The sequence below is a fragment of the Urocampus carinirostris genome, chromosome 11, assembly GCF_059441175.1.
Source record: "Urocampus carinirostris isolate Australia breed hairy pipefish chromosome 11, RoL_Ucar_1.0, whole genome shotgun sequence".
NCBI lineage: Eukaryota > Metazoa > Chordata > Actinopteri > Syngnathiformes > Syngnathidae > Urocampus > Urocampus carinirostris.
In genome coordinates, this window is record NC_142359.1 from 13385829 (window position 1) to 13411267 (window position 25439).

General features: G+C 40.1%; 1 protein-coding gene across 2 annotated transcripts in view; it reads left to right on the forward strand.

Annotated features, from left to right (window-relative positions):
* LOC148356453 (protein phosphatase 3 catalytic subunit alpha) overlaps positions 1–25439 on the forward strand; it is a 78989-nt gene that overhangs the window by 20121 nt on the left and 33429 nt on the right. For both annotated transcript variants that reach the window (XM_088348588.1, XM_088348589.1), the window contains exon 2: positions 14327–14527. In XM_088348588.1, coding sequence (XP_088204714.1) covers positions 14327–14527 — 201 coding nt within the window. The remainder of the gene's footprint in view (positions 1–14326; positions 14528–25439) is intronic.

Genomic DNA, 25439 nt, shown 5'->3' on the forward strand with positions numbered 1-25439 from the left:
ACGCCTGTTCATACATATTTTGTTCGAGACAAAATGTAAACGAGTACGGGCAATAGTGGAGTGTTGCAGCCCTTTGTCATACCGCACTCCAAGAAGTTAGGTAGGAAAGTCCAAAATTAAAGATGGGTTTATTTATTTTACTTTGCATTTTTGGTTAAGTACTGACATCTCAGTTGTTGAGCACTTCGACTTCCTTGTGCCCTGAAAACACAATGGTGTGACACTGATCAACAAAACATTATGACCTACTCTTCTTGTTCTTAACTGTTCTCTTCAAGGCAAATTATGAAAATACATGCTTGGGTCTAGTTGTCACAATTTAATTTCTCGCTTATTGTCACTTTACAATTAGATTTACTAAACGCATCTATGGTCGCCCAAAACCTATTGACAAAGGGGAAATATTACCACCAACTGCATGTTGACAAGTATTTTAAAAACATCTGATATAGGAGGATTTTGCAGTGGGATATCCAGCTGAACAACACACATTCTGTCATGTTCCCCATCAACATGCCACTCAAACAACAAAAGGCCACTAGCCTAGCTCTTCGGTGCTGGTGGGGGACATATGTTGGCAATGGAACCGTGTTGTCAACCCCTCCCACTACAAGCACCAGTTGACAGCTTGATGGAGAGTGGCAGGCCAACTCACAAAGGTGGTCTGTGGGTAAAAGCCTCTGACTCTGTGACAAACATACAAATCCCTTTCTCCAGGCCCTGATGTTTACAAAGTTCAAATCCATTGACTGGTCAGTCACATCTTACAGAGCAGAACACTTCACTTTCCACTGCATTTCCACAGTTGTATATTGTGGTTCATTACTGGATTTTTTTAAATCCCAGGCAGTGCTGCATTTGCTTTATTTTCCACTGGTGGCTCAAGGATGAGTAAATTCTCCAGACTGAGTAGAATTTCATTGAAAGAAACTGGGCCAAACGTTTCTCCCATTAACTTCTGCCTATCATTCCCTGCAAACCACAACCCTGCAGGCGGGACTACGAAGTTGGAAGCTCAGTGTCCTCAAAATTGCATTTATCACAGACAAAAAAAATTGGCCTTAAAACTTGATTAAGGTGAGGCGTTCTTGCTGGTGGGGGCTGCTTGTGAGCATACAGGCTAACCAGTTCTCTATCTTGCGGATCCTTCTACATCCTCCATTGTTCCTCTGCCTGCAATGCTCCAAAGGTGATTACAGCTCCGTCTCTAATGAAAGTTAATCCTATGTCACGGCATTGTAGAGGGAGTGGGCGGGCGCAGACCTCAGTGAGGCGAAGCCAGCGGGGAACATCATCTTCAGGACCTGTCAGAATGACTTTCGCAGGAAATGCCTGTGTGCAAGACTGCCGACAAACCTGAGATTCCTGCCACAGTTTTCCATAAATACTGACCAATGGCTATTCTGCTTAAACTCCCATATAGAATCAGCAGAACCTTTAGTATTTTTTCTTCAAGAAGTGACTTGTTGGGGTTGATGCGATGATAATGATGGCCCAAACGTGACAATTGTCACGGAATAATCTTTACCATCATCACTTACAAAGATTTTACCTTCCATTCAATATGTAAAGCAAACACAAACTAATATTAGTTGTTTTGTCTTGGTTTTGAACTCTAGACAATTTCTTACAATTGATGCTTTGAACCAGCCAAGTTGCAAACTTTGGGGATCAAGTACACAAAACTGGGCTTATGTTTTCTTTACTTCTTGTTGTCTGGCTGGTGGTTAAGCAATGTAGAAGGATGAGCTCGTATGCTGCACATTTCATGTATTCCATTTATTCTGAGGCAGCACCACCAGGACCTGGCCCTGATACATGCCATCACATGGAGCCTCTGCATTGAATGGCTGTTTGGGATGGGAAGCTTTATCTTTGTCTTTTGCACAATTTTACTTATTACTTATGTTCAATGTTTATTTTGCCTATTGGTGCCTACTCAACATCAGTTGCAGCCTGGTTGTCTCTAATGGTGTCTCTTACCAATGTTTCTCATTTTTCCTTATTGCTGGGTTGTTTTTTTGTTGACATTTTCCTTGCCCACGTATTGGTTAGAGATCAGGGGATGTTGAAACTATCATAATTGTGGAACTTTGCTGCTCTTTGGGACTTTCTGTGATTAAGGGCTGTACCAGGAAATTTAACCTGGCTTAACAATATTGACTGCTAATGTATTCATATTTTGGTGTGAGCAGTCTGTAAAAATGTTTTTTCTTCATTTGGTCAAACTTGTTTGAGTTTTATTTTTTTAATTTAAATTGGTGCTGCAAGGATTTCCAAATCATGGCTTTGCTGTTGACACACATGCAATTTACATAACTACAACATATAACTCTTTGCTAGCCTGCTACAATTGGAAAGAATGAAATACATTTGCTTCCTGGAAAAAAATAGCATTAGCATTAGCCTATTGTATGTTCTGATTTAATTCTCAAAGCAGGCAAAAATCAAGGAGAAGCATCTAATTTTCAGAGAAATAAGTACCGTAGAGTGGTACTTCTTTATGCACCTCTAAACATGAGAATTTTCAGTCTACGAGTTTTTATTTGTAACAAAAACGTTGCTGTATATATGGGTGTAAATCCAAGCTACAAGCTATCCCACAGGCTACAACTAGAGACTGCTCGCCGTCAGCATATGCTCATTCCAGTTGGCGCATGCGCTTCCCATCATAAGACGCTTGATCCAAAAAGATGTCATCAAGGCTATAAAACTGATCAAGCGCATGACTGTTCTTTCAAAATTGCGAACAACTATTCATGACAAGATGGAGGGACTTTTGGTTTTGTCGATAGGCAACAAGGAGCTAACAGATGATAGTGACGCCAAGTGCAGAAGTCGCTGTCTATCTACAGGGACCTACAACTTGAGGCAGCGTCGGGTACAACTGTAATGTATTTCAATGGCACCCATGGCTGGTTTGAGAAATTTAAGAAGACAACTGGCTCTGTGACTGTGGTTTGGCATGAGGAAGCACAGAGTGCAGGTTACAAAGTTTTTGCAGAGGAAATAAAAACTAAGCTGTAAAATGTTTGGGTGTATTTTTATTTAAAATTACAGTCACTTTACTTTATGTGTACCTTAAATGCTTATGTATTATCAACAGTCTCTTCTGCTATGTAATAATAATACTAATAATAATTTCCTTGTATTGTCATTCTGTGTAACAATGTACACAGAACGAAATGTCGATTGCACCTGACCCGTTGTAGCGAGCCGATGCAGCCGCAGCCAACAGAGGGCGCCGCCGACCACTTTTTAAGTCTTAGGAATGACTCGGCCGGGGCGCGAACCACCGACCTCCCAGTCTCAAAGCGGGCGCCTTACCATCTAGGCTACTGAGCTGGTAGTCAACCCTTTCACAATTATTTTTAAATTGTTTCACATCAGGAAAGTTTGTAGTACGAAGAGGGTACTACTGTATTTTTATTTGTCTACTATATTTTAATTTTATTTAGACACACACAATGTTTACTCCGGTTTTTACAGCTTCTGGGCATGTTCACTCAAAGTGCAGTACTGCACTGTGAAAGGTTTCATTTCCGACATGCCTGTTCTCTTTTCAAAACCCTTTAAAAGCATCGCTTCAAAGTAGGAGGTATAGCAGCGGTGCAAGTGATTAACCTCGACATAGCAGCAGCTGCATGGTGCAGTAAGATAATTTGTTTCTGTTCCATGTTTTTCTCTTCGATTCATTGAGTGAGCTCACAAACGTGCGCCCTCGGCCCCAGCGTCATTGGCGTGTTACTGTGATGGGGGTCTCTGGCTGCCTCCAACTGTGTCATTGATCCGCTGCCACTATGACGGCTCAGTGCACGCACCCAATCCCTAGCAAGAATAGCCACTGCAGGGATTTCCCTTGCACAGTAGCTGGCCAACCCCCACGACCCCAGCTCCACTTCATCATCCACCTACTTCCTGTCATCTCCACTCACTTTCTCATACATACTCTGCAGCCACCACGCCTCCTACGCTTTTGCCCCTGCTGCACTAATTGATGGGGGGTAGGGGGGTATATTTTTGATCATTCCGGCATCGTGCACTCTCTGTGAATAAATCTGTTGAGCTAACAACAGCCTTTTAGCCCATACATCTACAGACTGCTTCTGTCAGAGCTTGATGGCCTTGACAGCTGTCCCACAATGGATAAGTTGGCATGTCCCTCTTAATAACTGGTGCAATCATCATCAGCGATATCAGATTCAGATATACTTTATTGTCATTCTAGTACACGTGTATACAGAAAGAAATGTCGATACATCTGACCCGCACAGTTTGCACAGATATGAAATGTTCTTTATTCTTAAAGTGGCATAATCTACCTCTTTTTGTACTAGTTAAGGCTGCATAGGGCCGCTCAAAAATGTACAAAAGAAACTCTGGCATGCCACTCTGAATATGACCCCAATTCAGACAAGCTGTTGACGACAGATCCTCTTGATAGTTTGCACGTGACGTCACAAATATCCCTGAGCAGTTGGCCATATTGGATGGGTCCATCTCTTTGATGTTGTCACGGGTCTACACTAATTTTGGTGGATAATTAAATGAACTATGAATATGTTAAGTGTTGTTTTTGTGTGAATATACTGTTTATTTCTTATACTTATAGCTGGTGAGCGAGAAACTCTCTTGCAATGCGCCCGTCAGAGAAAGTGGGCGCGTACCATAAACCTGAAGCGAAAATATCTGCAGTTTTTTTGGCCAAAATGAGCCCCAAAGAAAGCCCAAATGTCATATAGCTTGCCACTCCTTGCACATTTGCTCTCGGCACTATTGTACTTACAGCGTTATTGTTACAGTGTTAATGTTACTGTTTACCTGACTTGTTAACCTGAATGCCCATTTTGCACATCTGGTTAGCTACTCCTCTTGCACTATCGGCACTATGGTATGGTAAAATACTATACGTAGCCATAATACAATACAACTTTTACTTATATCTGTACATTCGAGGAAACTGTGCGGGTCAGATGTATCGACATTTCGTTCTGTATACACGTGTACTAGAATGACAATAAAGTAGATCTGAATCTGAAAGCATGGCCGAAAAGAGTGCACCTTTTTATCTGGTGAGTGAAGGGCAAAGAAAGGCTCCAAATTATAACAACGCGACCCTCGAGTGGCTCGGGCATGCTACAAAGCTTTGCCGTTGATAGTGCGCCGTTCGCAGATGGAAACCAGTCTAAGAGATGGGCACATTTGAACCATAACCCCTACACTTAATGCTTTTTTTCCTAGCAACTGCCAACACAGAAGCTCTGTGCAGGAAAGGACAAAGCCGACTGTACTTCCTCAGAAGGCTGACGTCCTTCAACATCTAGAAAAAGCTCCTGCAAATGGTCTATGAGACTGTTGTGGCAAGCGCACTCTTCTATGCGGCAGTGTGTTGGGGAGGCAGTGCTAAGAAGAAGCATGATGCCTCTCGTCTTAATAAACTGGTGAGGAAGGTGGGCTTTGTTGTGGGCACAGAGCTAGACAGCCTGACAACTGTAGCTGAGAGACGGGCACTGAACAAGCTGCGGTCAATCATGGACAATTCATCACATCCACTACACAGCATCATCTCCGAACAGAAGAGCAGCTTCAGCAACAGAATGCTGTCAGTCTTGTTCCACGGACAGACTGAGCAGATAATTTCTCCCTCATGCCATGAGGCTCTTTAACTCCTCCCACAGGAGTAAAATCCCACATCAAACACCACCTCCACATTTGCATATTACCCTATTTTTATTACAGTGCGCATTTTCCAAAGCACTATTTAAATACTCTATATCAACTTGTTATATTGGGTATTTTTGTATTCTATATCTTTTTTTATCATTTTATTTTTCAACACAAGGATACTGCTAGAAGTGTGAATTTCCCTTCGGGGATGAATAAAGTATCCATCCATCTAGCTGGTTCGGGCCTTTTTTGTATATCAGTGAAAGTTTGGGGTTGTAACTTAGCCCTTACCGCTAAATGTCAGCCAAACTAGAGGTTTGATTGCTATGTTTTGAATGTCGATCACAATAATAATGAGGTAAACTTACACCAATCCAGTATGGCCGCCTTACTCTGTGGACCTGGATATAGATTACGTGATAGTTCCTATTCCAAATATCCCCAATAACTATGTGCATTAAAAACATCTAAAAATACAAATAAAACAAATAGCATAAAAAATAATCTGATCTACTGCTTAATGAATTCAACCCAACTTTTTTTTTCCTTCTATAAAATGACCCGATACTTAGGGTTGTACAAAACAAAGAGACCCAACTTTGTTCTGTTGTCCTATACAACACGACCAAATTCAAGAACATTTCAAATACCTATGGCTTATCTTTTTACTGGTGGGGTTTGTTTTTGGCAGTGTTATTTATAACATGGCCTTGTTTCTTTTCAACCTCTTGAGACCTGAGCTCTTGTTCTATGTGCATTGATGTACACGCATGTGTATGCCAGGTTTAAAAAGGTTAGTTAAAAGACCCCATTTAAAAAATGTTAAAAGAAATTCGTCCAATTTTAGCCAATTGTATAAATATAAAATAGATTTAGTATGCTTTATTTTCCAACGCACCTATTTGCTTTTATTTGACCTTTAGCAAAGCTGTTCGGGGCTGAAAACATTAGGTAGGAGGAATAAGGAGGTTTTGTTTTGTTTCTATTTGTTCGTGTAGCATGAAACCAGTGAAAGTAAGAGCATGCCCTGAGAAAAATGAAAAAAAGAGTGTATTTTATTGCATACAGCTCATTTAAACTAAAAACAAACTAGAAGTATTGAATCCTACTCCTCTTGGTTATTTTAGACCTGACTGCTTTTAAAGTGTTAGTTTCCGTCTGGGAAAATTATGTCTGGATTGTAACCAAGGACATCCTATTTAATTTGGATAAGCGGTTCAGAAAATTGATAAATGTTTAACAATGAACAGCAGCTATTTTTTTTTTTTAGTCGAGTCAAAAATGTTCATCTATTTGTACAAACAATAAGTGGTACCACCCTTGCCTTGCCTTAACTTCACATCACCCGAGTAATTTGGTTAGTTTGTGATTTTGAATTCAGCACAGAATGTGTCGAATATTTTTGCTGCTCCCATTTTTCAGCACTGGATCGCTGTAGTGCGTCACATAATAAGCTTTGATGGATAAAAGATTAAGACTTTGACTCTACAGAGCTGTTTCCTTGGCAACATGCTTTATTCGCTTTCATCTAATATCCCCCCCTCACCTGCTTGTTGATTCCGCAGAAAGCGCTTGCAAGTTAGCTTTAATGGTCAAGAACTGCTACCGGCATGCTATTTGCGAGACATGCCTTTCGATAATGAACATTATTGATTATGACATTGACTGGGTCCAGGTTATCCTAATGAAGTGAAAGGCTCTTCAATTTGTAACCACTTTGCACAGAAAATTGCTTATCGGTCACATCAAAGTACAGGTTTTTATCATTCCTGTTTTTATATATATATATATATATATATATATATATATATATATATATATATATATATATATATATATATATATATAAATTAAATATGCATACGTGCATCTATCTCCTATAATGAATAGAAAGCAAACCATCACACATTTGTCTTTTTTTACATTTACTTTTTGCAAATTCATCAGCATTTTATAGCTGGTTTCTTTGATAGTGTATGACTAAATCTACCAATAGTAACACCCGACTTGTTGTTGAGATCAAATGTCCGGTTGGATAAATGTTGTCCTGAGTGTGATCATGATGCTTTAGTATATAAACGGGTGTTCCAATCCTCAGTGACCTCCAGAGCATGGCGACATTATTTTACGACCGCGATGGGCTCATGAAGGACCCTTCAATCACCATTGTACTATCAGGAATTTAATGCCATTAATGGTGGTCTGAACCTTTTTAATGTGAAATATATCGTTGTTAATCCTCCCACAGGACCATTAACATGCAATTTTGCATGAGCTTATACTATATGTTACGAAGGTTTTACGCTAATGCTTAGTTGGATTTGACCTGGAGTTCTCTATTTTTAAACTCAATCTAAATTGCTGGAAAAGAAATTGCCGCTGAAATGACAGTTGATGGCGGATAAGTGGTTAATGCATCCTTGGCACCATTCTGAGGTCATGGGATCGAACTGTCCTGTGTGGAGTTTGCATGTTCTACCCGTGCTTGCGTGGGTTTTCTCCGGGCACTCCGGTTTCCTCCCATATTCCAAAACATGCATGTCAGGTTAATTGGCCGGTCCAAATTGTCACTAGGTGTGAATGAGCGAGTGAATTTTCTGTCTTAGTGTGCTCTGCAACTGGCTGGCAACCAGTTCGGAATGTCCCCTGCCCACTGCCCGAAGATAGCTGGGATGGGCTCCAGCATCCCCCCCTACTGAGGATAAGCGGTGCAGATAATGGATGACAGTTGAAAGTAGTATAAATTCGATGTTTATGCTGACATTAGTGTGCATCAAGCATCATAAATCGCCACATCTTGTTAATGTATTGTCTCATCTCATCAGCTGCACCGCTTATCCTCAGTAGGGTCGCGGGGAGGCTGGAGCCCATCCCAGCAATCATCGGGCAGTGGGCAGGGGACACCCTGGACTGGTTGCCAGCCAGTCGCAGGGCACACAGGGACAGACAATTCGCTCGCTCATTCACACCTAGGGACAATTTCGACCGGCCAATTAACCTGACATGCATGTTTTTGGAATGTGGGAGGAAACGAGTGCCCGGAGGAAACCCACGCAAGCACGGGTAGAACATACAAACTCCGCACAGGATGTCTGGAGCTGGATTTGAACCCACGACAGGTTCCCATGACATGAACTGTGCCGCACAAGCGCTAACCACTGCGCCGCCGTGCTGCCTGTTAATGTATTGTGCAAAATATATATCACTCTCTCCTTCCCACAAAATACTATTTGAAAAGCTTTTTCTTAGAAGTGAACTCTCGTTGTCTTTTTTGTGATTATTAATTTTGCTCATCCCATTTGTGCATGTCTGCTTGCGTCAGCGCAAAGTACTAATTGATCACTCGGTGTCTTCCACAATACCTTGCTCCAAGATGAATAAATGTGCGCATTTATCTACCCGAGTTGTCTTAAATGACAGTGTTGTCTTGCATATTAAGACTGCTGTGCTGTAATTCTTTGCTTTATCTGTTATTGTTGCATTTACCTGGCAAATTGATGGGTGTTGAATATGAATGACTGCGACATTATAGCGCAACGAATTGCTAATCTAATCCCAGTTGTGTGATTTTTCAGGCATGAATTAAAGCTTGCAAAGGGCAAATAAAGTCGCAAGGGCGTATTATCACTTTGGGAAGTTAGTCATCTTTGATAGTGCTCCCTCGCGGCGTATGCGTTCACTTCTCGTTTGCGTCTTTATTTGCCGCTGATTTTCCCAGCAGCCTTTTTCTGGGCTTTTTCCGATTCCACCTCAGCACATCTGTGCGACGGCACCTGCTGCTATCCCCCGCTGCATCGCATCGTTCCCTCGCAGCACACAGATGCAATTAGCTCACTCAAATACACTTAGCGACAAAGCTTTGCTTGGCTAAGCGTTTGGTTCAGGCCACCTTCCATCACTAATGCATCATGAAGTGCTGCACACAAATTTTTAAGTGTCCTTTTTGCCACCAGCGTTGAAGCCTGCAAGTCAGAGTTTTATGAAATCATCCACTCGTTTGCAGTGGACTGGCTGCTGCAGCGTGACTTGTTTTCACTGATGCGTTGCCGTAATGCTAAATGCTACTGGCTTAGTTTCATTTTCTGGAATGTGCTATCTATTACAAAATAATAAATGGTGCTAAACTTGCCTGTTGTGCAGACATGTTATTGATTCCTTAATCCTGCAATTACCTCAGCAAAGCTCCGACATTAGGCTATAGACGAGTGTCCAAGAGTGGGTCAACATGATTGGTTGTGTTTCCTCGGCACGATGTTTGGCAGGGAGGGCTTCCCCTTTTTGGACTTTAATTCAATACTTTACAGACTCCGTTAAGAAAATTGACGACTGCGTGGAACTTACTGGCATAAGTAAAAGTTTAATTATCAAAAAGCCCCCAAAGTTTTTTCTCAAGTGAAAGTATGAGGCTCAGTATATTTAATTAAAATATGGGGGACTCTCATTAATCTGATTGTGCTGACTTTGCTTAACCACAGAAGATCGACTTCTTCATTCATTTTTTGCATTCTGAGCAGTCTTGAGTTGTGTTTGTGTGGGTGTTGGTGAATGTGAGAAGTCGTGCCTCACATAACCCAGCTTGGGTTCTGTCACTGTCATCTTTATTCACTGGAACTCATTTTAGTTTTCTGACTTGCGCATCGGATATCCTTTAACTGTTTTCATCACTTTGTCCAATACACTGAAAAAAAAACGTAAACATTGTTGATTCCCGTATTTTCCGCACTATAAGGCGCACCTAAAAGCCTTTATTTTTTTCAAAAACTGACCATGCGTCTTATAATACAGTGCGCCTTATATATGGATCAATATTAAGTCTCGCAACAAAGGCAAGCAGCCGCCGACTAGATTTTTCCTTGTAGGCGATGTGGTCCGCGGTGTATGCTTGGATACATATGTCGGTGTTTCATTTCCCAGCCAATGTGTCAATCATCAGTTGAATCGGTCACTATTGGCTAAAGTTATTCGAAGGTAAAGGGGGCGGATCCTTTTTATCATTTACAGGCTTGCATAGGCTAAAGGGGCATAACAAAGCCTGCAATTGGCCGAAAAAGACGAATGTGAATAGCAAGTTTGGTTGTCTACGGCATAGAGCAAACATGTTTTATCATTCTGTATTTGCAAATATTTTACTCTCCTGGATTTACTACACTCACGGATATAAGAGGACCATGGTTGCACATTATTATTGAATGCAACGACTTCGGTGAGCTACTCCGGCTATATATTTTCCCAGTATCTTGTTTCAGAGTGATTTCGATGTTTCTGTGATGGGTCTTTTTTTTAATTAAATTTAATTCCAAGTGTTTATTGTCATATGCACAGTAAAGTTGCGAGCGAAAAAGAAAATAGAAACTAAGGAATGGTTGGCATTTCTTGAATCCCAAGACTTTAACCTTCCGAATGATATTTGGAACGATGCATTTGAGTGACATAGTACGGACACCGCATCCGCACGTGTCTACGACACGTATTTGCTTCTTTGCAAGCTTTCGGAATGTTAAGGGGGTAATAAGTTTGACTGAACTATCTGACTGTTTTGTCGACGTTCCCATTGTAGCGCCTTATAATCCGGTGCGCCTTATGTATGTCAAATATAGGACCAAAAACTATTTTTTGGGGGTGCGCCCTATAGTGCGGAAAATACGGTATATTCCAACTGCAGCTATCACATTCGATTCAAGCCTGCAGTGCAGCTCTTGTCTTCATCCTCAAAGGGACTGATGGTTGAATTAAGGAAGGCAAGGCACTAATGGAGCGTTTGAGAGTCACGCTTTAGATGATTCTACGCTATGCAGCTGTAATAATGGACAAGCACATGGACAGATGCCTTGTTTATATTGTGAAGCTACCACATTTTCATTTCTAGCCGAACACACCTTTAGCTTACTATATGTTATGGCATTGAATGCGGTTGGAAATACCCCATAAGAGCTGTCCTGAGTTTCCACTGTCTTGACTGGAGTAAATGAAAGGAAGATGTGTTAGAGAGCAACAAGGATGTTTTTGTACAGGGTTATTTTTGCTTACGTGTAGTGTAATTCTTTTACAAATTGTTAACGTCACCTAGGCGGCACTCACTATTCCCAGGTTTGCGGTAACTCCCATTCGTGCAAAAGCAGCTTCTGAAAGGGGGACATTGTAGCTGTTTTAGACCGCGGGCGCTGCGCTAAAAAGGCCCTAGCTTCCGACTTGAGTTGTGCAACAGGTGCTGAGGCGACACCGACCTAAGACCTTGCTTAAATCTATATCAGGTGTGTCTTTGGCCCGATACATAGGGGGAGTACGGATAGTTCATAGCACACAGTTTTGAAGGGAAGGGCACATTCAAGTACTCTATCCTCAGCACATATTGTAAAGGTCAATTTCAAACAGTTATGTGGATCTTGAAATCTCATTTTGCCCTGAATTTCAAACGGGCCAAGGACACAGAACTAAACCATAGAACAAATTTAAAAAATGCTTTAAAGAGTTTCAAATGGTTTTTCAAGACCTATATAATTTGTAAGCTTTTTGCCAATAGCTGAGCCTTTAGCCCTCCAAAATTAGAAGTAAACTGTATTTAAGATTTATAAAAGTTTGTTTCAACCAAACCAACTTACTTTTAAAGGAAACATTAAGCTGACCTCCCATGTTGAGTTGAGTAAATGCAAAATAAATTGCCGATTCTTTGAAGACATAAGGTAGCATGCCTGAAAAATCCTGCAGTTTCTTAAACCAGGGGTCGGCAACCACTGGGCCGCAGACTGGTCTTTTGGTACAAAGCCGCATAGAAAGTAAAAAATGTGCTTCATTTTTTTTGCTTTTACTGTATTTATTTGTGAATACACACATTTTTACTCTACAAATCTGTTTTCTTTTATGATAATATACACCCGATATGAGCAATGATTAATCAGTCAACAAATATGGCCGACCTCATTTGCACAGCATTGGATGCAACAAAAATTGCACCCTAGTCGGGGTGGTGAGAATGAGGAATCCTAACCACTTGGGTACAAGATGACAAATGAAAAGGCATTTGATCTCATTATCACACTACTTTTACTCACGGTGCCACATTGTACAACGTTGTTATAAAGCATTATAAGAAAAAGTTCAGCCGGAACAACGTTGTACCATAAATAAAACGTGTTTAATGAGATGAAATCTAATGCCTTTTCCTATGTTATCTAGCTCCCCATTAGTCAGGTGAATGCACAGTTGATAAAGGCTTATTATCATGATTCATAATGTTATTATTGTTATTATTACTAGTGTTATTTTTGGGCCAGGCCGCAAGAATATAGTCTGACATTAAACTGGTCCATGGTACAGCAAGATTTACGGCCACTGTCCAAAAGAGTATGAGAAATTAAATATTAACTTCCTGTATCCAAATATGCTGTTTTAACACTTTGCCGTTACATAGATTTTAAAATGGGTCAGTTCGGGTGACAAATATCGTTTCACATCATAAGGGGATGACATAGCATGGATCCAGTTATTGCTGATGTCACCTTCAGGAAAGATGGATGTCTTGTTTGCATACTAACTCATATGCTGCAGTGCACACAAGTCCAATGTCTTGTGTCTTGGATTTAAGTTGAGCCTGACTTGGGAAATGTGTAGTTACAGTTGATAAATACATAAATAAAATTTATTTGGAAAAATAATGCAACGTTTTCCTAAAGGTATTTGAGTTTTGTTTTTTCGTTTTTTCAAATTAGGGTCAGAACGTGTAGTGTTCCTCTCCACAATTATGCAAATATGCCACCGGGGACTTGAGAAATTTAGTCTAAAAGTTGACCCATTGGGCTTTTTCCTCTAGAGCTGTGGCATCATTAAGGAAACACAAGATTTCCGTTAACACAACATGTGAGGCAGCTTCAAAAGACACAGCGATTGCAGTGAACTGTGATTGCGTACAGATCATTTTAGCTTCAAAATATTGGGACTTTGCTTACCCTGTTGCTGAGGGCCTTTTGATTGTTTGTTTTGTCTGAGTTCTGTGCTTTAACCTTCAAAAGCTGGGGTAAGTTTACTTGCCCCCGTTACAGCGTTTGCTCTCTCCTCCTTTTGGGTAAGCGATTGTGGCTTTTCGTTTGTCTATTTTGCCACGTGTGTCGCGATTGGCATAATTTTGTCAAGCTACTTCCAGGTTAGAGTCGAGGCTGCCGAGGGCTTTCCTGTTTTGTTTATTCAGGGCTAACTGCTCGTTGGCTGCTCATCATGTGTTGTTTTGCCGGCTAGTGTGTTGTTAGCGTTGGTTTTGCCAAGTCCTTTGGTCTATTACCGGCTGTCATCACATTTGTCGCCATAGCCAATGCTCTTTTCATTGTTCGTTTCCAGTTAGCCTGGCTGCTCTTAACATATTTTTTTTTGTTCAGCCAGCTTTGCATTGACGAGGCTGCGGCCGCCTTTTGCTGATCGGTTTTGGTTATTTTTGCCAGTTCGCCCCTTTTTGGTAGTTCGCCCTTTGTGGTACCGTTTACCTCCAATGACGTTACAGCTCAGTCTTCAAAATGCATTAGATCAAAAATTAATTTGAATATACTAATTAAATTGCGATTTTATACAAAAACGTTATTTCCTCACATTTGTATGTTAAGACATTTGGGATTACCTTTGAACAAGTCCAAAATTAATGTCCAACATTTTCTTTTGCCCTCCGCCAATGCAGCCGTTCCATTCCCACCCAGTCATCGACTGACGGCCAAAGAAGTTTTTGACGCCGAGGGCAAACCCAAAGTTGACGTGCTGAAGGCTCACCTGACCAAGGAAGGGCGCGTGGAAGAGGCGGTTGCGCTAAGGCTCATCAGGGAGGGAGCTGCCATCCTGCGCTCAGAGAAGAACCTTCTGGACATTGAAGCTCCAGTCACAGGTCATTATGTGTTTATTTTTTTTAAGTAATATTGTGTTTGATTTAATGGCTTCACAAGATGGTGTTACGAAGGCCTGCTAGAGAATGTACAAAATTCTGATTGAAACACAGTTTTTAAAGGATGTCTTCACTCATTCGTCACGTTCTACACCAGTGGTGTCAAAGTCAAACTGATGAAAAGGCAAAATAAAACGTTAAGCTACAAGGCTGGAATGATTGAATACTGGTTTTAAAATTACTCATACATTTTAGATCAGGGATGTCAAACTTATTTTGGCTCTGGAGCCGGATCCAGACTTCTCTTCTGAGGCGGCCCTGATCAATACAAGAATGTCAACTCCAAATTTCTAGCTTTATTTTTCAGCATATCATTCAGCATAGATTAGTAGCCTACCCTACCTATTATATTCACGGATGACATTTATTCACAAAAAATGAGAGAAAAAGACTTTAAATTTTGGCATTGAATGCGTTAACTGGTTTATTTTAACAGTTGAGCAAATGCACTTTTAAACCCGTACCAACTCACCACGCTATACAAACTCAATACTGCTTTCTAGCGACCGAATATAACATTTGGTTTGCATTATTTGAAAAATCATAGCTTTTGATTGAAATGACCTGGAGACTCGCTTTTTTTTCCCTAAAAACTCAGAAATTTATGGCGGACAGAATTAATTCATCAAACAGTCCTGGTCTAGTGACTAAAATGAAAACTTACTGAAACAATGACAAATACATTCGAATATAATCAGAAAATTACAGCAATATATATTGCGGCTCTGTAAGTAATATTTATTTTTAACAGGCACAAAAGACATACGTTCTTGATATACAAATATAGTTTACATGAACATTAGATTAAATAAGCCAGTATCACGCACAATCAATCGCATATATTTTATATTTTAGCAAAGGTGGACTAAAACAAGTTTAAAAAAAAAGTAATGGTGAATTTCTATAATTTAATAAACTACAATAAGGTGAATGTAGAAGTAACGCACAGTAGAAACAAATGCACAAAGATTCCTGGTGTGTGATACAATAATGAATCAACATAATCTCAGGGGCCAAAGAAAACCTTCTCGGGGATGATTATTTCCCGTGGGCTTTGAATTTGACACTTGTTTTCTACATGTTTAAAAAAAGAAAACAAACATGATTCAACGATTCAACACAAGTTTTCATACCTGGACAAATGTTACTGTATCAATGAACCTCAAAAGGTTTTTATTTTGATTTAAATGAATACGTGTACAGTCTTGCCTCATTAAGTCACTCTGAGCAGGAAAATCAGTGATGCAGTGTTGTCTTTTTTTCCTGGTCAAGTACTTTTTCCTCTATCAGACTTTTAGATGAGGCTTCTTTGATGCTTTTCAAATCACACGACGTACCTATGGCAACAACCCATCATTCACTCACATTATTTACCCCTCCAAACCCTACACGGGGTCACGTAATTCACCATATTCTGATGAGGCTTCCCGCTGCTGAACGTTTGTGGCTTTTCAGTTACCACTGAACAGCTCTCAGGAGGCAAAATAGAAGTGACAGAAATCGCTTATGTAAGATCTGAGATTTGGAGATGAGATGGGACAAAATGAGATGGGGATTGTATTTCATTATGCATATAATATATATATATATATATATATATATATATACACAGTCAGTCACACACCACACTCGGTAAACTCTCAGTTATTGCGATTATTGGGGACCAGAACCCTCCGCATCGCACCTTTATGAAATTCCCTACGGAACAAACTTACCCTGAGATGACGTCCTTACCGACTAAGAGTATATGACTGTAACAAAATATAAACCATAGATCTACAAATAAAAACACACAACACAGACTTTTTTGTCATTATACAAAAGTAGGACAAAATTTGACAGCTTCTCTTTTCAGCTGCACGTTAGTATCTGGTAACTTCAAGTTGAGCCGGGTCTCAGCGATGCTTAAAATACAACCATTCCTCATGTTGCTGTTTCCCACAATTTGTAGCTGCAGATCCTCAGTTTCATTGGTAATGGATCTGGCAGCATTCTCTTTCAACGCTGCCTCATTCGATAATGCTGGACCCGATAACAATCCACGGAGCACCCGCTGGTGATCACCATTTCTTTGGCCTCTTTTGACTTTCCTCAGCGTCTGATTTATTTGATAAATTTGTTTAAAGAACCGCTAAACTACTACCTCAGCTGCAGCCGTGCTACGCAGTTTGTTTGTTTTTAGGGGGGTCGACACATTGACTTGTGCGCCAGGACAACCTGGCTGTTTGACTGACTGCATACACCAGCCTATCACAGTGGCGCACAGAGACAGGCATACCAACCAGAACAAAGAGCCATATCTTACCTGGTGGTTGTCTGTCTCTGTGTGCCCTGCGACTGGCTGGCAACCAGTTCAGGGTGTTCCCTGCCCACTGCCCGAAGATAGCTGGGATGGACTCCAGCACACCCACGACCTTACTCAGCATAAGCGGTGCAGAAAATGGATGGATGTATGGTACATTGGTTAATGTTTGTTTCCGCCGTCCTGCTCCTGTGTTCGCTGATCTAAGTGAACTAAGGCATCCCTGAAAACAAATGTATATAAATTAAAATATTTGCAGACATACAAAAAATAAATTCTAAAGTACAAAAAAATGTTAGCTTTTTACACACTGGGCAGATTTAAAGAAAAAAACAAAACAGATTCTCTGAAAAAAATGCAAAACACAACTTGCATACATATATATATATATATATATGTCATATAAAATAAAAAAAAATACCATACAATTTAGACACAGAACCTCTGACCAACTTGAAAAAATATCAATTAAAAGGTGTAAATATCAGCAGTATCTACTGCAGATTGGCATTTGAAAAGCTCTTTAAGAGACTGATTCAGCTTCTTCTGCCGCTGAAAATGCACTCTGCTTTGGAGCCATCAATATCATTAAAATTAGCTCCTTGTCCTGCGTTAACTCTTTTTTTTTTTTTTTATGTACAATACTTTCTTTAATGGTCTCAAACTCTATTTTCTTAGGGCCCTCTGGAGCTAGGATCTGGTTGAAACAGGGCCAAATCAGGTTTCCCACAAGAGAATCTCTGATTAAAACAATCCACTGTTCGGAAATATGTTTATTAATTTGCTACACAAAATAAGATCTAAAAAAAGAAGTCCTGCGAAAGTATAAATGGATGTAATAAGTATAAATAAATCTGTATTTTGCATGGGCTTTACTTCCAATAAAGGGACAATGTATATTATTTGACCACTAGATGTTGCTGTATTGTGTAGTGCAACTAAAACGAGTGCAAGGAAGAATATAAATTATGGAGACTCAAAGTGACCAAAATTCACAAATTTACCTTACATTTTCTTGCACAGTATTTTTGAGATTTTTGGTTATCCGCAGCAGCAAGATAGCTGCCAATTTTTTCATGAATTGCAAAATAGATGCAAATTTCTCAAGCAACGATGACTTTTTAAAAACGGGCGTTTATAATCATAGGTCGTGTATTTTGTATTTTTTTTTTTTTTTTAAACCAATATTATTTTTTTCAATGAATGTATTTTTTCTACCACTAGTAGGCACTAAATAATACAACTGTTCCTTTAAACTTTCATATTATGGAGGGGATGGAGCAAAGAGGACTGGGAACACGGGTGGGCTTTAAGGGTTTGTATAAACGGTCGCAACCGACACGCGCGGTGCGGCCGGGTCTTCATAGGCGGGTTCAGTTACAAACGCCCCAAACGCTGAGGAGCATGTTGTGTAGACAGAGGAGAACTTGTCCAGGGTTTACTTAAGTAATTTGAATTAATTTAATTGGAGAAAGACTAAACCCAGTTGCGATTCCCAGACTTCAAAGCAGCTACAACACTCCAACCAGACATACCTCTGATGTCTGGGGCTAGCAAGCAGGTGGGGCTCCTTGGGAGGACAGGATGGATGAAGCTCAGGATAAGAAAGAGGGCAAAGCATCCCGATCTCGTGGCTGAATACCAGACGAATGGGTGGAGGCCCCCTGCAAGCCTATTGAGGTAGGCTGCAGGAGCTTTGCAGGCAGGTCTTTACACAGTGTCCTCGGGCTCCTTGTTTTGTAGACTGCATAGGCAAAGAGCCATCAAATTATCTTGGGAGCAGCTGAAAAGGTTTCACGTTGGCTCTGGTTGAGGAGGGGGAAGGCTTGGTGGAGTGGGTTACCTGGACACAAGTCAGGGGATTGATCATCTTCGGCTAGGTCGTCTGGGTGAGGGTCTGACTAAGACCTGAAACAACCGATGACCCTAGGAGAGTCACTGACTATGTGCCTAGGTTGCACCATAAGGTGTATTATCCTATAATACTATGATAGATTTTATATATATATACCGTATTTTCCGCACTATAAGGCGCACCCGGTTATAGGGCGCACCCCGAAAAAATAGTTTTTGGTCCCATTTTTGACATACATAAGACGCACCCGATTATAAGGCGCTACAATGGGAACGTCGACAAAACAGTCAGATAGTTCAGTCAAACTTATTACCCCCTTAACATTCCGAAAGCTTGCAAAGACGCAAATACGTGTCGAGAACACGTGCGGATGCGGTGTCCGTACGATGTCACTCAAATGCATCGTTCCATCATTCGGAAGGTTAAAGTCTTTGGATTCAAGAAATGCCAACCATTCCTTAGTATCTTTTTTTTTTTTTGCTCTCAACTTTACTGTGCATATGACAATAAACACTTGGAATTGAGTTTAATTTAAAAATAGACACTCCATTCCATCCATTATCTGCACCGCTTATCACAGAAACATCGAGTTCAGTCTGAAACAAGATACAGGGACAATATAAAATCCGGCGTAGCTCACCGAAGTCGTTGTGTTCATAATAATGTGCAGCCATTGTCCTCTTATATCGGTGAGGGTAGTAAATCCAGGAGAATAAAATATTTACAAATACAGAATAGAAAAAAATGCTTTCTCTATGCCGTCAGCCACGTGCTATACACATTCATCTTTTTCGGCCAATTGCAGGCTTTGTTTCGCCGTTTAAGCCAATGCCAGCCTGTAAATGATAAAAAGGATCCGCCCCTTGACCTCCAAATAACTTTAGCCATTAGTGATCAATTCAACTGATGATTGACACATCTTTTTCGGCCAATTGCAGGCTTTGTTTTGCCGTTTAAGCCAATGCTAGCCTGTAAATGATAAAAAGGATCCGCCCCTTGACCTCCGAATAACTTTAGCCAATAGTGATCGATTCAAATGATGATTGACACATTGGTTAGCCAATGAAACGCCGGTAAATAAATCCCAGCATACACCGCGTACTACTTGGCGTTCCGGGGAAAATCTAGTCGGCGGCTGCAAGTTAGTTGGAAAACTTTGCAATTTTAAAATTGATCCATAAATAAGGCGCACTGTATTATAAGGCGCATGGTCAGCTTTTGAAAAAAATAAAGGCTTTTAGGTGCGCCTTATAGTGCAGAAAATACGGCATATACATTTTGTATAACTGTATTAACGTAGAAAAGTATTTCATAGTTTTTTTTGTTTATAAACACACATTTTTTTATAACCTCTGATTGGATATTCACAATCAGCCTTTCAACACGACCCATTTCTCACTTGACACACGGCCGGTGGAATACTATGTAAATATTTCTGTTAGACACAACAAAGCACAACATGTTGCCGCGCTCCCTTACAACGCTCACATATTTATTTTCTGGACATACCAGATGGCCGGTAGACTGGGGCTTCAGACTTTTTAGATTGCCTTGTGGAAAAGCTCCACCATGAAATACTTTAACATTTGGCGGCTTTAAGTAGCTCAAACATAAGTTATGTTCAATACTTTCAAAAGTTCCCTAAATAGCATTAATTTTTCCAGGTCTTATGGGAGATATTTGACAGTTGAGCAAGATGTAATTCCAAAACATTAGTAGAGGGAACAGCTTGATTCTTAAAACCACAGGTCCATTTCTCTTGTTCATTTTAAACCTGGCAGGGTTGTAAAGATTAAGCTTTGAGAAAACAGGCACCACAAAATGCTTTTGAAATAATCATAGTTTCTGGACTGTAAGGCGCATCTAAAAACCTCAATTTGGACCAGACATTTGAAAGTGCATCTCATAACCCAGTTAGCCTTAAATATGGCAGAATACGGCAGATAAGATTTTTAATGTGTACAGTTTTACACTACACCGTTTTACAGTGATTCAGTATTTGAGCAATGATTGATCAAATAGATGAACATTCTTTACCCAATTTGCTAAACATTTTAGGCAGTGGGAATTAAATGTGAGTAGTGGCGATGAGAGTACTGACAACTAGCCCACTATGGTTCAAACTACATACAACAAGGCAGTAGACTTTATCTTATTATCACACCATTTGTACTCACTAAGCCAAAACACTGATTTTCCTAGTGCACACTGATAGGATAAACATTTTCTCCACTTCTTTACCTGTGTGTCAATAACTCCTTGGTTTAACATGTATACATATGTAAAAGCTTGTGTGGTATTTTTTTTATTTTTTTAGATTTTTTTTTCTCTTTTTACTAACATTCATCGGTGAAGATTTGCATAGTACATTCAGATAGGTTTACTGTCCACTTCTTCACCAACGCATGTTAGAGAATAGAGAAAACGGAAAAGTCTTTCAACAAAATACGATACAAGCTCTTTTACGTACGCATCTATATTAAATTGAAAGCTTATTGACGCACAGGCAAAGAGGTGGAGACACTGTTTAACAGAATGCACTATGCAAATCTGTGTTATGGCAACATGAGTTAAAATTGTGTTATGATGAGATAAGCTCTAATGCCTTTTTGTTTGTCATATGTTCCCCTGGTGGTCTAGTGGTAATGATTCGGCGCCACCACGATTTGAGGAAGTTATTTAATGCAGTTTTTCTCAACTCGTGGGTTGGGACCTAAATGTGGGTCCCAGAACTGTATTCAGAAAAAAAGGAAGGTTTTTATTACTTTCCTTAATAGTAGTTGGTGATAATGCTCTGCTAATGTCATTTCACACCCACAGAAAAAACAGCAGTAAAAATTGGTAAGGGTGTTTACATATTGATAAGCTATTTAGAAGAACATTTACTAAAATAATTTTGAATTGCAATTTTTGTTTCTTTTATTTTGATTTTGTGGATGGATCCTGCTACTTTGGAAATTATTTTTTTCCCCAAATAATAAAGTATTTATTGTTTGGGTTCAGTGAGTGAGGTTTATCTGCTAAAAGTACATAGTTTGAGTTAAAAAAAAAAAAAAATATATATATATATATATATATATAATATATTCAAGGAGTTGCTCTTTTTTCATTTCATGCTGGTGTATTATGAAGCTACTGAAGTAAAGTGTTTTGATTTCCATTAAAGTGCAGCTAATTGAGTATTAGAGGGAATATTGTTTTGGTTTCACTGGTTATTTCTGTCTTTGAAAAAATATTTATATATACGTATTTTACTACCTTTTAAATCAACCTGCACAATCCTGTCATTGAATACATTGGAATAGTGAACATTTTTTCCTAGATTTGGGTCGCGACTTTTAATTTGGGTGGGATGGCGGGGTCTTCAAGCCAGACCAGTTGAGAACAACTGAATTAATGCACGTAAACTCTTACTGTAGTCTCAATTTCTTGCGCCTTTTAGTCTGGTGTGTCACATGGTGTGGAAAATACGGTAATTTTTTAAAAATCCATTAATTTTCTCAATATTAATTTTGTGGGGGGTTTTTCTATTTTTATTTTTATTTTTTTTTACTGTCATTTTCTGTAAACCTGCGCTCTAGTACTAAGTGCATGCCTCAGTATTTGAAAATTCTCATGTGTCATGATAAAAGACACTGTTGTTGTTTTCCCTCTGCTCCAGTGCAGCCAGGTCTCCTGGCGCTCAAGGAGCCCGGCCAGCCTTGGAGTGGCCCGTGTAGGTTCTGAAACCATGTTGTGTAATGTCCGCTCGCCCGCCCACTCTCTCGTAGCTGCATCCTGCTGATGTGCTTCTTCCCGGCAAGCTCGCTTTCAGCGCAGCAAGCGAGCCCTGGTCAGAACGAATTGTTTCTCGCTCGCTAATTTACTCCCACCTGTTCTTCTTATGTGGGCTCGCTTCTCGCCTCGCGTTTGCAGAGACAAGGAGGGGGCGGCATACATTTGTAGGTGGACTGAGGCAGAGTGACGGACAGATTGTCTCCCTGCCAGGATAAAGATGGAGCGTGTGCCACTATTCCATCGTTCATATTTGGATTACTTCTTTCTCAATGACATAAGACTCAATTACTCAGCTGTTTCCATGGCAATAAGCTTCCTTCGCAACATTAACTTAAATTGATCACCTGGAAATTCATGTCATTTGAATGAATAGAATTTTCCCCTGCGATGTGCATACATTATTAGCTCGGTTATCGCAGTTATTGGGGGGGCAGAACCCTTTGCAAAACATGAAAATCCGCAAAGTAGAGACCTTTATGCAAAACATGAAAATCCGCAAAGTAGAGACCTTTATGTGTTTCATTATTTATTATTCAACCCAATTTACAGGCTGAAGTATTTGTTTAAAAAATAAAAGTACTGTACTTTATACGCATGTTTTTACAAATAATTTCTCTACTGTAAAATATCCAACCATCCATTATCTGCACCGCTTATCCTCAATAGGGTCGCGGGGAGGCTGGAGCCCATCCCAGAAATCATCGGGCAGTGGGCAGGGGACACCTTGAACTGGTTGCCAGCAAGTCGCAGAGCACACACAGACAACTCACTCGCTCATTCACACCTAGGGACAATTTGAGCCAGCCAATTAACCTGACATGCATGTTTTTGGAATATGGGAGGAAATCTGAGTGCCCGGCGGAAACCCATAGAGGCACGGGGAGAACATGCAAACTCCACACGGGGAAGCTGCGGTAGCTTTACTTGAATTGCTCAACTTTATGAATTAAGGACCTGATCCACTTCACTCTACATGATTCTTTGCCGCCATCTCATGGACCTTGTGAACTGAATTTACCTTCTGTTACTATCCTTCATAAACCATAGATCTTCTCATTATCAAACAGTTGACCACTAAAGGGCGCCAAAGACTGCGACTCCTGAGCAGATTTAGCAAGTGGAGAGGTCCAACTTTGCTCGCAATAAAAAAACTCTTCCTCAGTTTAGCCAATCAGAATGCAGAACATAATGCATGCAGAAAATCCAGTAAGCAGTGGACGCACCCGGTAACGAAAGCGCAAAGTTGCAAGGTCTCTCTGTATATACTGCCCACCCCTATTGTGCTACGTTGTCTACATCTTGTCGCTCTTGGTAATTGTTCACACGGCGCCACATTATCGAGATTTCCACTCGTCTTGAATGCGCATTGTGGGGTGACCATTATTGATTGCACTCCTTTCATAATAAAAGACAACACAATGACACCTTCTGTTGACTCCATATCGACAATAACCAGTCCAGCCAGCCACTAAAAGAAGCAGGATGCATTCAGTTGCATTTTAACTCGAACTACGGTATTTTTCTGGTTTTAAATGCAACCAAAAATCCCCAAATTGACCAGAAATTTGTGAACGTGTGCTCTATGATACGGTGAACTTTATTTGCAGACAAATTTGGAAATGTGTAATCTACCATATGGGCTATTATTCTTTATCCCTGGCACTGGCGATCGACCTGAATATCAATTGTAAGAGAACTGAATCCAAACAGCCTGGCCACTAAGGACATGGATTGTTGTTCACAATTGCATCATAACATTGGATGGAATGGGAACCTGGATCATAGCGTAGAGTGTGCCTGATTTTATCCACTGGTCCACTAAGGATACGGACAACACATGAAAAGGCATTCGGTCTTATCTTATCACACTATTTTTAGTCTTGGTACCAGATGCAGTGGAACCTATAATTTGGAATTGAATGTAAACGCACTAATCCGTTCAAAGCCCCAAAAAGTATGATATTTTTATAACAAAATAGTTTTAGAACATGAAACAATTACATTTCAAAATTAGTTTACCGCTCAATAAACATAAAACGAGAGACACATAATGTAAAACAACGAAGAATTAAGGAAATAATAAAGCTATTCATTTACTTATTAACTTTAGCTGGGGACACAGAGCTCATGCCAGGATTCACGCATACGCACCGGATTGCCTGATAGAACTCTGGGAGCGGTGAATGGTAACACGTAGTGTGCTTTATTTTTGACTTTGTATCCTGAAACGCCTTTGAAACTAGAGGCAATATTTTCCCGTTCAGGTACTTTGTAACCTGTAATTTTTGTATGTAGACATTTGTAAGTAGAGGTACCACTCTATGTGAGATAAATGAGAAAACAGGGGGTTTAAAAATCTGTATGGAATTTTGTTTCCATTTTTCTCGCCTAAAACTAAGATTGTAAGTAAAACGTTTTGAATACGTGCGGTCATACATTTATTTCTATCTTTCAGGATTACCAACTTTCTTCCCACAGTGCCTTTCTCTTCATTCAGTCCAGAATCTTGTGCGCTTCGTAAGACTTTGTGAGTCGGCGATGCAATACTCTAGCTGAGGAAAAGTTTAAAACCATCCATGTCCCTAGCTGCCTGATGGTTAGGATTTTGTGCTCTGAGCTTTGCTATCCAGTTTGATTACCACTGCATCCAATTTCATGCAAATTTGATCAGTCAATACACATAAATGGTCATTTTTAATGTGTGGAGCACTAACCCTTACTGTAGTTTTAATTCCATGTGCCTTTATATATGAAAAATGAAAATCACAAAAGACTATTTTTTTTGTTCGTGTGCCTTGTAGCGTGGAAAATATGGTAGTGTTTTTAAAGCTGTTTGCACACCACTGGGAACTTAACAAGCTCTCTTAAATAGTCCAGCGCGACAAAATATTCATAGTTCTGGCTTTACGGCAGAAAAGAGT